Source organism: Helicoverpa zea, chromosome 25, assembly GCF_022581195.2.
Source record: "Helicoverpa zea isolate HzStark_Cry1AcR chromosome 25, ilHelZeax1.1, whole genome shotgun sequence".
Classification (NCBI taxonomy): Eukaryota; Metazoa; Arthropoda; class Insecta; order Lepidoptera; family Noctuidae; genus Helicoverpa; species Helicoverpa zea.
In genome coordinates this window covers 5928836-5944644 of record NC_061476.1, presented here as the reverse complement: position 1 = coordinate 5944644, position 15809 = coordinate 5928836, and the positions used below count along the sequence as shown (strand labels likewise).

General features: G+C 33.8%; 1 protein-coding gene across 7 annotated transcripts in view; it reads left to right on the top strand.

Moving 5' to 3' along the window:
* Window positions 1-15809, top strand: part of LOC124642735 — an 80712-nt gene that overhangs the window by 52181 nt on the left and 12722 nt on the right. For all 7 annotated transcript variants that reach the window (XM_047181343.1, XM_047181345.1, XM_047181344.1 and 4 more), the window contains exons 3-7: window positions 103-1018; window positions 1131-1296; window positions 1415-1553; window positions 1846-1950; window positions 2238-2304. In XM_047181343.1, the coding sequence (XP_047037299.1) occupies window positions 151-1018; window positions 1131-1296; window positions 1415-1553; window positions 1846-1950; window positions 2238-2304 (1345 nt within the window). In that variant the 5' untranslated portion in view covers window positions 103-150. The remainder of the gene's footprint in view (window positions 1-102; window positions 1019-1130; window positions 1297-1414; window positions 1554-1845; window positions 1951-2237; window positions 2305-15809) is intronic.

The window sequence follows — 15809 nt, the reverse complement described above, 5'->3', positions numbered from 1 at the left end:
AAATTGAACCAAAATGAATCACTGTTATGATTGGACGCTAAAATGTATTGAGTTAAATTTGATTGTTTATATAAAACTAAACGTGTTCGTTTGTTTTCGCAGGACGGACTCGTTTCAGGTTGTGATCCTCGAAAGAGTCCAAATACTGCAATGACTACTGCGATGGCTGCTCACCAGGAATCTATCCACGAGAGACTTCAGCCTGCGCCCGAGGAACCGCTGTACCTGCACCATGAAGCGTCGTCATGGCCGGAGTCATCAGAGCACCAGGAGGAGCACAGCACCGACATGTCGCCATACTACAACATGCCAAAAAGAAACAAGAGAAAAAATTTCAAGCCCAGATGTGCTCCTAACGCTACCGCCTTCTCAGATGACTCAAACGGAGTAAACTGTGATGACACGGGCAGTCCTATCAATGGAAACGATAGAACTACACCCGAAAACGTTGATGAAAACGATAAGGATGACGGAAACTATGCTAAAATTGGTGTCAAAAACTTCAGTCTCTTAAAAAGCGGCGCAGTGGACCTAAGCAGAAGACTAAGCACTGACTCCAATGAAAACATAGACTCAAATTACCAAAATAGGTTACCGGAGGATAAGAAAGTAGACTCGTTTCAACATTCGTACATACATAGTTTACAAATTAATCAGGGCGCCGAGAGAAATCGGACCGTCCTAAACTTTAGTAATTTACAAAATAAGACGTTTTGTGCCAAAAATCCTTTTGCTATATCACAACTAATAAAGACTAATTCGCCTCCGAGAAGAAGGGACTCGGATTCTGATGAGGATAAAGGTCAGGATATAAATGCAAATGAGAGATTAGAGGAGAACCAGGAACAGATGGAGACGACTGAGACGCAGCAGAACGGTGACGCATCAAATGCAAATAGAATATTGAGAGATTATGCCATGAACACCATGAAGGAGTTGCTTGGAATTTACGGATTGTCTTCTAATGAAGTCGCTGATGCTATCAGTGGACAGATCAGAGCTTTAGAAGCTCTTCAAGGTGAGCTCATTAGTAACGAATAACTTAACACTACTATAAAGTTTATAATAATAATCTTCTTAGCTTTATTTTCATGTTTTTGATGAAGTCTCAAACGAGATTTGTTTTGTAGGTAAACCGTTTACACAGCTGCCTTTAGGATTGAAAAGACGGCATGATTCTGGTATGGAGGATGGAACTGATAGGAGTATGCGGAGATCATCATCGGCTACTGAAGATGAGGGATCTACTAATATAACACCACCGAAAACCCCTGATAATGACATGGACGCTCAGAGGTAAATTACTCATAATGTACTTCATTTAAGTACTTAAACAAATATTTTGAATTTTAATAGCAGATAGGCCCAGTTTAATTTTATGATTACTTCATTAAAGTTAAATGTTTTATTTCAGACAAAGAGCATTACAGATACTAAACCAACAGTCAATGAGGCTGTTCAACAGATCTCAAGGTCAAGAAGAAGATGGGAGCGGTTCTGATGATGGAGACCAGACTCTCGACCTCAGCGTATCAAGAGATACTGATGGACAGGTAAGACGTACAGAAATACACAAATTCCTTTTGTACCAATCATATTTTATTAATATCAGCACTTCAGAATCCTAAAGGAGATTTATTAGCGCTGTAGAGCGAGGCAGATAAATAAAATACCTATTTATTCCTTTTCGAGTTCGAGGTAGTTCAATGATATTTAAAATCTTAAGTACAATTCTTTGAAATTGACAATAATCCGGACATTTGCACACTTATGAATGGTATGTGATTATAATAGAATGTAAAGTTAGATTTGAAGTATGATAAGTTCGTGTTTTTTGTTATTAAGGAACAATCGGCGACCTCGAGCGCCGCCAACAGTGTTTCGGAGTTTGAGCAACAAAACCTTCTGATGAGGAAAAATTTGGAGGATCTAGCCAATTTACAAATGCAGGTGTGTATTGTTAGATAATAGCTCTGTTTGTACAATAAAATTGTTACATCAGATATGAATAGAAACGAGATTATGTAAATTACTTTGTGAGAACAAAAAATCTGCCAATTCCGTTTTTATTTCAACGAAGACTTTAATTTTTGGCAATAAAAACGTTATTCGATTATTGAGAATCGCTTATCAGATTCGGGATTCAATAAAATTAAGTTCAACATTCACCTAAAACTCGATCAATCCTAACTAACAAGAAAAACAGGTATCAATTAAAAATGTTATACTTTTTTTAGGGTTTCTTTCAAAAGCAATCGACTTTGGATGCTGACGACTCTCAAGAGAGGAAGCTGCAGGCGAGCGGTGAGTACCTAAAACTAATTAAGAAAAAAACTTATACGATTGTTTTATTACCTCCCTGCATTATATGCTAAATATCACAATGACCGTACGAATTTTATTAATGTTATTAGATGCCGATTACACGGAAAATGATTTATTGGACACTAAAAACATAAAAATTAAAAGCATTCTTATTTCTTTCCTTATTTATTTAAAATCTTGTTTGATTTTGCTGATTCGAATTGTGATAATAATTGGAGCTTTCACCTTAAATTCTTTATTTTTTAGCAATAAATTTTATTACTTTAAATCGTAAAAGTGTACATAGATTCGAAACCATCGTAAGTATTGTTGAAAATATAACTAAAACGTTTTACATAATGTCCAGTAGGTCATTTAGAGCCTTTTGGTAAATTTTCTTCATTCGCTAAATATCACTGGACGGCACTTAAGAGAATTAGCAACGATTAGGATGCAGGTTTCAGACGTACACTGGGTTATGTGTCATTGGTGTAACATTGTCATAGATATATAAACTATGTAATATTATTGTGTCTAAAAATAAATAAATAAACCACCTCTTTAACACAAACTTTTTACACACCCTTAAAAATGATACCTATGTAAACCTCCTTACTTTGGATATCTTTGATAATCTTGAGCTTCTTTAAGAGTACTTGCTTGCCTAAGATAAAAGTTCAAACACAAAACCCCGCTTTTCATGTTCCGTCAAATATTTCAACAGTAAACAAGAACTCAAAATCAGTATTCTCTCAATTCTAAAACCTCATTAAAGATGCAACCGACAGCTTAAAAAGCCAAACAAAGATATGCGTTCAAACACCATAGTTAGAAAACAAACAAATCAATATATCCATAAAACACTGAATTTTTACACTGAACTGTGAAAAATAACATATAACTAATTTATTCTATGATCACTACTAAATATTAGGTGGTTTAATTAACTATTCCACACAAATATTTGGTTTAAAAGTACAATGAACCAAAAGAGTAGACTACAAACTTTTATTCGGCCGATAGTTTTTAGGCTCATAAATCAGTATGAAGATGAATGGTAGTACACATAACAAATACCAGGTATTTAGCCGGTATCAGCCCCACTGAAAACTTTGATTGGAATTAAGCTTTACTTTCAAAAAATGATCTGACAACCATCGGGTCAACTGTCATTGAACATCTTTGGCAGTCGTTACGGGTAGTCAGAAGCCAGTAAGTCTGACCACCAGTCTCACTTATAAGGGGTTGCCCGGGTAACTGGGTTGAGGAGGTCACATAGGCATTCGCTCCTTGTAAAACTCTGGTTCTCAGCTGCATCGGATTAGACTGGAAGCCGACCCCAACATAGTTGGGAAAAGGCTCGGGAGTTCGGGTCAACTATGCTATCGGCCGACTATTTAGTCTTCAGTGTGTTACTCTAATATTTATTGTACTAGAAAGTTTGGAAATATTCGGTTAATTTGAATGATTACACACGTTTTTGCCTCTAAGCGGTGTTTTTAGGAGAAATACTCTATCAAGGTATACTCTATAATTATTTGCATGCTAACGATGGCATTTTTATATGTATTTTATAGTAGCTTACGTCAGCGGTTGCTAAACAGAATTACTCCGCGCATCTGGATAAAAAGAAGCCTATTGCTTTTCTCTTGAAATATTTTAAGTCAATAGACTTAGAAAAGTTCCTAAGATTAGTGCGTCCAAGCAAACGAAACTCTTCAGCTTTCTATTATTTAGTACAGATAACTTAGCTCATAAAACTTACATTAAATTTAGAGACTTACATATTTTCGCTTGATAAGTCTCAAGTTTACTCTTACTGCCACACTCAGAGTCGCTTAATGGTTACTTAAGTCACTCCTTAGTGACGAAATGTCATACAAATCCTTCACTAAGGAATGGCTTAAGTAACCATTAAATGTCTCTGAGTGGGGAGGATAGTCCGACTTCAACGAAAACAGTATTACAGAAACTTCTTTTAAAACATTACAGTCATAACTTAATAAAGTATAAAGTAATATATACTTAGATGTTTTTGTACAATTTTGTTTGGTGCAAAGTTCATTTGATACGTTCCTTGCTAGTCCAAAGATGATTGAGTGTAATGATTCTATAAGCAACACTAATGATATAATGCTACCAGTAGGCGCTGGCGTAATCATTTAATTAACGCTCTTTTTCATAGAAGTCGATTCTTTTTAAAACGAAATATTTTAAAAGCGATTCTTCTCAGAAATTGTTAGTGAGAACGTTTAGTTTTTCATTAAAAGAGACATTTTATTCCAAAATGCAGGTAACTTATGATTTAAAAAAACGTAGGTCCCTACATTTTCAAAGTCATTTAAAATAATTACAAATACTTTTATATCTAGTTCGGATATTATATTCTTTTAATCAATAACTAAAAAAAAAAGTTTATCCTTGAGTAGGTATTACACATGAACTAAAATTGTATCCTGTAACTAAAAATAAAGTCCTTCCATAGATACAATTTACCACAAATTTAGTTATTTACCAGTAGTCCGTACTTCCCGTTTCTCCCCTGGTAATTGCTCAAACCTCGGAGCACTAATCTCCTCAATAAAGGCGAATTCAGTCAATTGAGTGCGCAAGCGCAGAGCGCGGGGTGACGTTAATAGACTAACATACGTGTTTATGCCTATTTTTAGTGTTAGTGTTTGGTGGGAAAAAGGGGGTCTTAATATTTTGTACCTACCATTAATTTTATGCCAATTTTTTTTTATAAATGAGGCAAATAGAGAATTTGTTACTAATACATTATTCTGTATGTAATTTGAGAAGACTATTCCACATTTTAATATTATTTATGTTATGGACCATGTGATTAATTCGGGCATTATAAATAATGCCCGAGCATTATGAATAATGTCTAGCTTTATCGGGCTAAGTGATTAAAAACTATCTTAACTTCATTATTTATCACATTGCACGGGCATTATTATATTGCTACATGACAGTTGGGCAATTTGATAACAAAGCTATATTTTACGCGGTGCGAGGGCGGGGAGGGAAGTACGCAAATAAAATGTTGGATGTGTCAAGCGCTAAATATCCCATGGCTGCAATTGGTGACACTGTAAGGGTCCGAGTTCCCGATGCTGTTCGCGCTCGTAGTGATGGAAGAAGTATGCTTGCTACAGGTATTACATTAACAGCCATGTGGAGGGCAAGGTTATAGCAGATGTGGTTGAAAAGGTGGTTGCAAATCTGATAAATGTACTTGTCGCAAAGCCAAAAAGTTATGTACCTCAAAATGCCATCACAGTGGCAGTTGTTCTAATAAATAAATCCTGTTACTTGCTATAGATTTTAAATATGATTATTGTTTTACATTTTATGTTCAATTTCAATTATATTTTCATTTGACTTTTATTAAGAGAAGATGTTAATTATGCCAAATAATGAGTCTGATTGCTTAAACTTTAGTTTATTTTGTTTTATAATAATAAGTCATTTCTATAAAACGAAGATGTTTTGTAAAATTTTTGTTTTAAATTTAATTATATTTTTAATATGACTTTCCTTAACTTTTAAATGCAAAAACTAGTGGAGTTTAAAGGCAGAAGCAGTCCTTCATAATTAATCCAAATCATGAGGCTGATTATTTAATGGTTTAATATTTAGTTTATTTTAAGTTAAATGGCAATAACAATAAAAAAATTGAAATTAAATATGTTTGTATTACTTTGCCCAACAGGTCACGGGCAATATGTATAGTGCCCGGTCAATTTGATTATTTGAATGATTATTATCAAATTGCGCTCTCATATTGGGCATTTTTCATAATGACCGGGCATTATGTATACTGCCCAATTTATCACTTGGTCCATAATATTTATATTTTAAACGTCAATCTATAAAATATAGGAATTTTAGTTAAAAATTTTAAATGCAAAATTCTCGTTTATTTAACTGCTAAGTACATCCAAAATTCTTTATGATTTCAAAATTTTTCACAATTTTTAAACGAAATGTTTTACCAACCAATTTGCGGCTACATTTCCAAATGCGCCGTTTATCCTTATACGCGAGGGGACCACATTAATAGACAAACACCGTTTCCCATTTACGTGTAATAGTTTAGTTTCAGTACATCCGTTGGGCCACTGATTGTCGTGCGACTGTCGCCGATGCTCGCGACATTATTGTCGAAGCGGGTCACAGGACTACGGAATATTTGTGGTCCTTTTAAGAACGACTAAAATGAATGTACTTATAGTGAGCGACTGTTCTTTTAGAAGGACTACAACTAGTTGTTTTTTATATAGTGAGCGATGGGTGCTAAATTTTCTTTGAAATAGGTACAACTAGAATTAGCAGTACCTAGAATATCTGCATGGGATAGTAATACATTCCGTTTAAATGTATTAATAAAAAAATACACTGATATGGTCTAGACACTAAGAAAGGACAGTTATGCTACTTTTTCAATATGTAGGAGCGGAAAGAATTTCCGTGACAAAACCGTGGTTCACCCACGGTTTTTTCACATATATACATATATTAATAAATTTTCAAGCCTTTAAAATCAATCGTATTTCTCCAAGTTTCCTCGACAATGCTTATACATATAATTAGTCAATAATTCAGTCATTACCCAGCTTCATTATGATTTAGTCCTCCGTCTTGTCCCTGGAATATATTCAATGACAACCGATATTAATGCTTGAGCACATCCCTTAATGTATTAACATAAGTAGATCTATATAGAGTTAATATATAACGTGTTTTATTTTAGGTTTGAAAGTTATGGTTCATTTTGTCGTCCAATTGTATCTTAGGATCCAATTCTGGCATTTTCCATGCCAATTTCACAAAAGTACTCATTTTATTCAGTGTATATTTTTAGTTTATAGTGCGTAGGCTAACTTTGTGCTATAAATACGTAAATATATTTGACAAATAAGATATTTATATCTGCATAAAACATGCCTACATAATCGTTGAAATAACAATATAAAACACTTTCGCAAAATAATAACTTTTATTTATAAACCAAACTCACTAAATAAATTATCGAAAAGTGACAACGGATTGTTCGATAGTAATCACCGATTATTTCATTTCGGTTATCTTTTGTCTCTTTCTTACATATAGAAAACGTGATCTTTTGTCTTTGTCTTAACAAATTGTGTTAACCGAAATGTTCCCGAGGCGATAGAGTTATAATTTATACAAAAAATTGTTAATTATAATAATTAAATCGTTGTGTTCGTAAGTTTCTCTTGTTTATTGCCGACTTCATGGATATTTATCGGATTTTTTTATCTGATTTGGGTTCCGTAGTGTTTATTTGATCTGTCAGTAGAGGACTTCATTTACCTCGATAATATAAACTTTAGCAATAATATAAACAGATCTGAGTAAAATATTTTTTTCGCATCGGTTTTTACAACTATCTTATTATTTTATCCATGAAAGCCAAGGCATTTTAGAAAAGAAATATGACAATGTATAAAAAGCAGAAATATTGTTACTGATATCTAATCAAAACTATTTATTGATTATTAAAAGAAAATACTGCGTAACAATTAACGATCGCTCCAAGACACAATCATGTTTTTCTATAATGAAGACATTAAACATTTATTAGCCCGTTAAAACATACGGAACCACTTCTTTCCTTCGACTCTAACTTAATCGGTCTAAATAAAAATGTACGTAATTACTCAGTATGTTCTAATTTAGTCGAGATCGAGTCGAAACGATTCTAATCGAATAATTAATCCATTCTAATCGATTAGGTTGTTGTACTTTAAATTAGATTTGGTTTGAAACGATTTCTTTACATTTACAACACAATTCTTATATGGATTGGTCGTAAAAATCGTTTAATTTGACAAACTTGTTATTTAGTAGTTAATTGCTATAGTTTAGTAAGACAGTTGCTAAGTTCTTACGGAAGCCTGCTTTTGATATTTTACCGATTTTTTACCAATATGCGATTACTTTCGAATATTTGCGGAAATCGATTCGAAATTATATCGAATGAATCTAATTGCTACCTTCATTAACTTACTGTATTTCGAGTTTCTTTAATGTTATTTTTTGATTATTTCCTGTGTTTTTTTGTTCATGTATAATGCTGTTAGAGACATAGTAATTATAGGCGAAAGCACATAGTTACGCAAGTTTTAGACTTACCTAATTTTCTATTAAAGCTCCTGACTTTAATTTACGAACAAGTCTGACAAAGTTATTAAGATTTTTTCATACATATTTTTATTAAAAAAAAAAAATCCGATATTGTATCTATGTAGAATGGTGCTTTAACCATCACAAATTAACCAAAATATAGCTGAAATATCACACAAGGAAATGTGAATCTCTTTTTCAAAATCATTTCACACATAAATAAAACCATGCGGAACTCTAAAACTCCATGTAAAGGAAGCCAGTCCTTCCTGATGCTGAGGACAGTGCATCCATTGAGCAGCACATGTGCATATCACAAGGCTTTGGTAATTAACATAGACGCTCATTCGCGTATCCTCCCGGGAACAGTAGCAATGGAGTAGCGAGGACTAAGAATATTTTGAGAAAAAAAAAATTTTTTTTTGGGTAATTTTCGGGGAATTATTTTTTGTTGGGGTAATTATATAAAATGTACCTAGTATTTCTATTAATATGATATATAGAATTTTCTTTTTTTTCTATAAATAATGATACTAAATTTTACCAATAATGTAGCAAAGCAAAAATAAAATATGTCTAGAGGTTGAAAATAAAATATATCAATACACCCATAAATAAATGATGCTATAAAAACATTTTTAGTATGTAACAATCAATAAGCCATCTTCAAACGACTTGTTTGATAATATTCTCAAAGCAAATAATAATTCTCTTGACGACAAAACCTCAACCTGCAACTATTTATGTGTCATTGTCATTCCTAGTCATAACACTATTGTTATAAGTTTAGGCACATACATTGTCCTGTCTAAAAGACGAATATTCTTATCGAGTAATCTTCGCCATTTGCCGAAACATAACCAGTACCAATACCACCAAAAATAATACAATAAGAAATTTTTTTCATCTCACAATCGAATCCATTCCGAACTTTCGCAATATAAAGCGTATCGCTCATATTATTCGCTTCATCTTAAATAAAACCTATCTAAAACTCTCGTAAAGGTCACAGCAAAAAAAAAGTATGAATAAAAAAAAATCACACCTCCACGGATTTAATGCGCGTATAATTTCTTTGTGGCACCGCACAGAATGTGAGTAGACGTCATAAAATATGCATTTCTTCGGCTGCGTGTGCGCACGACACACAGGCGCGCGGGCACGCACACAAGCGTACCTCGCACAGTGTTGCGACGCATCTCCTTACGCACACAGACAAGCGATTACAATAACTCAATCGTACTACATGCAAGTTGCTTTTGCATATTCATTTGAGTCTTGCAGTTTGTATCTTTGTATAAAATTATAATGCATTATATGACCCGGACGCGCCTTAGTGGTCGTTTTTATGTTATAAAAGGTAAAAGGTACCTTTACGGTACAGGCGCTTTGGTTTGCGCTGTCTATTTATTTTATCCATTCCTGTACACACTTGAAAGTTATTTATCCTATTCTTGAAGAGCTTTGCGATTATTTCTTTGAAATTATTTTCGTATTAACGATTTTGATTTTGACTAGACTTGTGTCAAGTCTTGTTCTATATGTAAGACATATTTAAAACTATGTTACCTTGAAATAGGAGCTTGTCATTTTTGAGAAATGAAACATGCATAAGGTGTAGCAACTTGTGATTTTTTCTTCGTATCCTTCAAATGCTAATGGAATATGCATTGTTTTGCATATCAAGTGGAACGAGGGACATTATTATACATATTATTGCTTGTCTGAAAGCTTTTGAGAACATCAACGGAGGCCCGTAAAGTAAGTACGAGTATAAAAATTCTAGCGGTCAAATGCTTTCGTTCAAGTGGTACCATTTTTTTTATCAAGCATATTAAAGAAGTAATCTGTAAATTATTTTAAAGAAACCTATATCTATATTTACATAGATATAAACAGTTAATATTATTGTGGAAGTAGGTATTAAATAATGTAACGTAACTATCCACAGGGTCTCAGTTATCCCCATCCCAAGTTAAATCTGAATCTGTTCAGTTTTTGTGCCGTGAAATCTTACATAGTAACAAATGGAATGCAGATTTTTTACATTAGTTGAGAAGTCAGAATGATTAAAGTCTGGACTATTATTAAGAGAATTCTTGTCTTATACATATATTATTGAAGATAAATTGTCCGTTTAAGAGCCGAAGTATCTTGTCTCAATATTATGATTTATCAAGATTCCGCTTTCATCCATTTCGTATGAATTTTCAGTGATATAGTGAGACATTTAATTGCAATGGTTACGCGTTTTCGTATTTCTACGAATAATTTATAGCGTTAAAGTTGTCGGCGGTAGTTAGTTTATGTCGGACAGTAATTATTAAATCATTATTAGTCAATAGTTACGAATTATTCATTACTGTTTAAAACACGTTTATGTTAACAGTTTGTAATATTCGCGAATCTGTTAAACATTTTAGAGATGAAGAGTTTTCTGTTAATGTCGTTATTGTTAAACTGTTTTCAGAAGTAGATTTTAATATAAACGAAGATATTAAAAATGAAGGAAAGCTTAAAGAAGTAAATACAAACGGGATGAACACAAACACTGAACATTCTAAACGATACAATAACTCAAGTGGAACCGAAACAAAATTTCCAAAAGATTTATTACAATCTTGATATTTTAAATCGATAATGAGATCCATAAACTAAAGATAATACATACGAGTACCTACACGGAGCCTTCAATATCACCTGCTCGGAAACAAAAAGAATCGAATCGGAATACGAGCAAAAAGTATCGATTATCGCGGCATTAATCCACATAATCGATCGGAGCTTGGCTCTCGTCTATCCATCATGATGTTGCTTCTTCTTTTACTTTTAATTCCTTTTTTCTTTCAATTAGTGCCTTTTATAGTAGTTAGGGAGGCCACCTTGAGTACAATAATTGTCAATGTTTACTAAGACAGTAGCATTGGTATTCGCGGCTTCGACTGGAAGTTTCGAAATTGCTATATCTACAATTGTAATGGCAACAATATCTCTGTTTATGGATGCAGTTTTTTCTTTTTCTATGTAATGAGTAGGTTTTATAACGGTTTTAATTAACACTTTTTTAGTTTTCATGTCGGTCGGAAAAGTAGTACTAGTAAGTAGTGAACAAAAACTTTTTTCTTTACGTCTCAGAGTGAAAACATCGTAAGTGTGAAAGATTACCAATACCTAACTCTATTATCTCACTGATTATATTACCAATACCTAACTCTAGTATTAGGTACTTTCTTTAAATATCGTGTGACTACATCAATCGCGACATTTAGTACCACAAAAATATTCGATTCGCAAGCCAATCACCTATTTTGTATTGTAAACCACGCCCCAAAGCTTAGATCAGCCGGTTGTTGGGAAAATTGAACGTGCTATGCGCACGCGACGTTTTATGTGTTACGTTTCCTTCTTCGTTTGTGATGTCATGTTGGTACTGTTTTCTACCTTCCTGTGGGATTATTGTCATTGATTTTCTTTTGCTGTTATTATACACCTCTAGGTTTTGCCCATATCCGGGTGAAATGGCCTATGTTACTCGGGAATAGAGTAGTGTCCAACAGTGAAAGTATGCATATTTTCAGTAGTTTCAGAGTCTTCGGGGTACAAACAAACATTAAAATGTCAGCATTTTATTACATTAGTTCAAGAATAATCTCTAAAACCAAGATTTATAGAATACAAACCAAAATATCTTCGTCAATACTTTCTCAAAACAAAAAACTCTGCTCTAATTGACTGCTCGTATAACACAAAAAACAAAACTTTAAACCATCAAGTGAGACAGAGTAAACAAAACAAAAGCAAACAAGATCATGCGGAATCATTTACTCCAATCAGCGCGTGCGCAGAACGACGGCGATGGCCGAACAAAGACGAAGATCGACGAGCAAGGGAGGGAGTGCGATGGCAAAGCTCTTGCTATCGACATAGACATTGTTAGACATTGAACATTACGAATTTGAAAACAAAACACTGATAAAAAACAAAAGAATGGTGAGGAATTCAAAAGCATTGCAGTTAGCAATACGGAAGTTCAATGTAATGCAATGACACTGAATATGATTGTACATTAGAAACACAATCCATGAACAGATTTAATAGAAGATAATGCATATCACTGCCATATCTAACTATAAACAAATCGTATTGGAACAAAATGTGTACGTCATCCGACGTTACAGTGCACATAAAATTGCCATCAACAAACGTAATATGTACAAGTGATCGCCGGCGCAACATATCTAGATCCCTTATCGATCGATGGATCCCGATTTGATCTACGCATGCGTACGTTCATAATTATCTCGGCTCTTTCATCCGCCGACCAAAGTTACGATCGCCTGCCCCGTGTAAACGTCTGAAATCATATTGGCAAGTAATTAATGATCATTACTAACTTTAATATGGACAATTAACTACACAGTACACAATACACAGCAATTATAACTTAACTGATGGTCTTAATAAGACGATTCTTAGATCGAGTTACAGATTTCACCGCTAACATTAGTTTTTTGATTGACAACTTGACTTTTGTGGAGATTAGAAAAAGTGGTCCTAAGATTGGGAGGCCCCGGCTTTAATTTGGGCTATCAACTAAACACATCTTAAGGAAAATACTTCGTTTAAACTGTAACACGAAAATCACAATAACATCGACGACAAAAGTATTTCGAGATACAGAACAATAAGTAAAAAATATATTATCGTTACAGGAAAATGTTTAAATGAATGTCTAATGTACCCACCATCACAATAAGAACGGATCCTTGTTAAAATAAAACTAGATACGTTGGCCTTATCTGAACATCTTGGAACGAAATATTTTAATAAAAAGTACTTACGATACGACAAACATTGTTCAGGCAAAATCACTTCTCACCCAATTTACGATCATAATTCTTGGACACAAAGGTCGAAGTTGGCTACAAAAGATGATTCGAACAGAATACTCAAATTGGTCATCAATTGACGTAACGCTCAAAGGAATGATATGATTCATCTCGTTTCTGTACAAATTGGGATGTGAGATTCATATTTTTATTCAATTAGATACGCGAGAACTTCCATACATGTCTTGTATTCAATAACATTCTCTATTTGACGACCATACGTAAGTATTTCATCTTCTGTTTTTGTGGCCGTTAATATTTTAAGTCACAAAACAAGTCTTCGACATCATAACTTGTTAATAAGCTTAAGAATTCTAAGTAGATACTTATACATAGATGATCTCGTGTATGTCAATAGTCTGATCTTTGTCCGTACGTACACCCATCGCCCCGCCTCATTACCTCCTATACGATACAGCCTCACTTTAATGTACTATCACATTGACCGCACCGTCCAACTTAACTTGATCTCCGGTTTCAATAAAAACATTAATAAAGTAATCAACATTACATATCAGGTTAAACTGGACATGCATTACCAAAGATGTTTTGAATTTGCAGTCTTACAATACAACTTTTTCCTTATACGATTGTAATAAAGTTGAAGTTCAAGCAGCAGTAACTGTAAAGCTGCAACTAGATGCAAACACACGTGAATTTGTGTGTGTAGTAACCGCATTTACATTTTAGACATACTTGCAGAGAGTAAATGTCAATTTAGATGGAAGACGGGTACTGATGCAAGAAATTGATGCAGTTATTGAACTCTTGCACGATGATCTGATTGTCGATGTGAAGACAATGGAATAATTAATGAGAGATATCAAATGCCTTTTTGAAAGTATCCGTTTTTAATTTGTTAAATGATTGAACGGTATTGACGGAAAAGTTGTTTTGCAAGTAGATTGATTACATATTCAAAGGTTACGATTATAGATTGTTCGAAACTTGAAACAAGTAGCGCTTGACAGCGTAGCAAATAAACGTGAACAGTTATGATTAGAATGTAGCTACAACTTTTGTTAATGTTAAAGGATCAAAACTGTCTATCAAAAAATATGTTAAGTGATTCAAGGAATCGTTCTTAAAACCCAAAATCGTTCGATCTAAAACATTCCAAATCAATGATTCTAAAAACAACGCTCTCAAATCGGCCACACGGACACAAATCCGTTTATCTAAATCTTAAGTGACATTTTAATTTCAATTAGTCATAGAACTGTAAATGGTGACCAAAAATGTAGTACGCACTGACATTTATTCGTTTTCCTCTTAACTAAATGCCAGGGTAGGATTATGTGGATCCCAGGCATGCTTGGGTCACAGCTGTCTCAGGAAATTTAAACATTATTGATTGTGCTCACGTAGCTGTGTAAATTTTTGCATCAGGCTCAAGATATACAGACGAAATATCTGTATCGGGAGACGTAAATTATAAATTAGCATCGCATTAATTAGTAGGTATGAAGTTAAATACGGTTGGACTGGAGGCGTCAAAACTATACATCAACACATGCCAAGTTCGCGAAGCACAACTTATCTAGAAAGGTTTCTTTATAAGGCTACTGCAGAATATTACTGCTGCTTCGAAATGAATAATGCAAATTACTTTAATAGTTTCATAAGATAAAGCAAGCAATGTGTTTCGCTCATCCGTCGGAACATAAGAATCGTGTGAATTATATCGATTTCGTTGTTTATTTTTTGCCAGTTCAGATCTTGGTTTTTGTTTATTTTTTACATCTATAGTCATGATTATTTCTAGAGCTGCGCGTTGATCCGTATAGTCATTATGTACATTTGTATCCACTTTGTCTGTTTATTTAACATCCTGATATGCAAAAAAATGGATCTAGATACACTAAAGCGAATCAATTTTGTGGATCGCTTGGGAATTTATGGTACTGATTTATTATTTTTAAGATGACTTTGTATTTTGTTTTCAACGGACGGTGAGACGTGCTTTGATGGTCTCCGATAGGTATTTCTGAATCTAGCATAGATTACAGTTTTTTCGTCTTGAAAGTATTGTTACTTGGCTTTATCTTTTACTTTACTGGAGTTGTTATAAGAATCAACTATGATGCACCCATTTATAATTGAATTGACCTCTTCAGCATTCAGTTGTCAACGACAATCAAAATCAAAGGAAGTCCACACCCAATTTCCTTGGAATCATAAATCCCAGTACTAAGAACTTTCGATCGCTCGTGGTTCCGTTGGGCGAGTTCAAAAACCCATTATGTAGAACATTATGGGGATCCATTGTTTCGGCTGAATGAACCAGTACAATATCTTACGAAATTTCCTAAAAAACCTACCACCGTATTATGGATGTTTATTATGACGGTACTTATCTGATTTGGACACCCATTGTCTTTTTGGATCCGTTGGTATTTGAATTTTGAGGCGCCTCGTATATTTTTAAATTCCGGTTATAACACATTTGATGTGAGCACG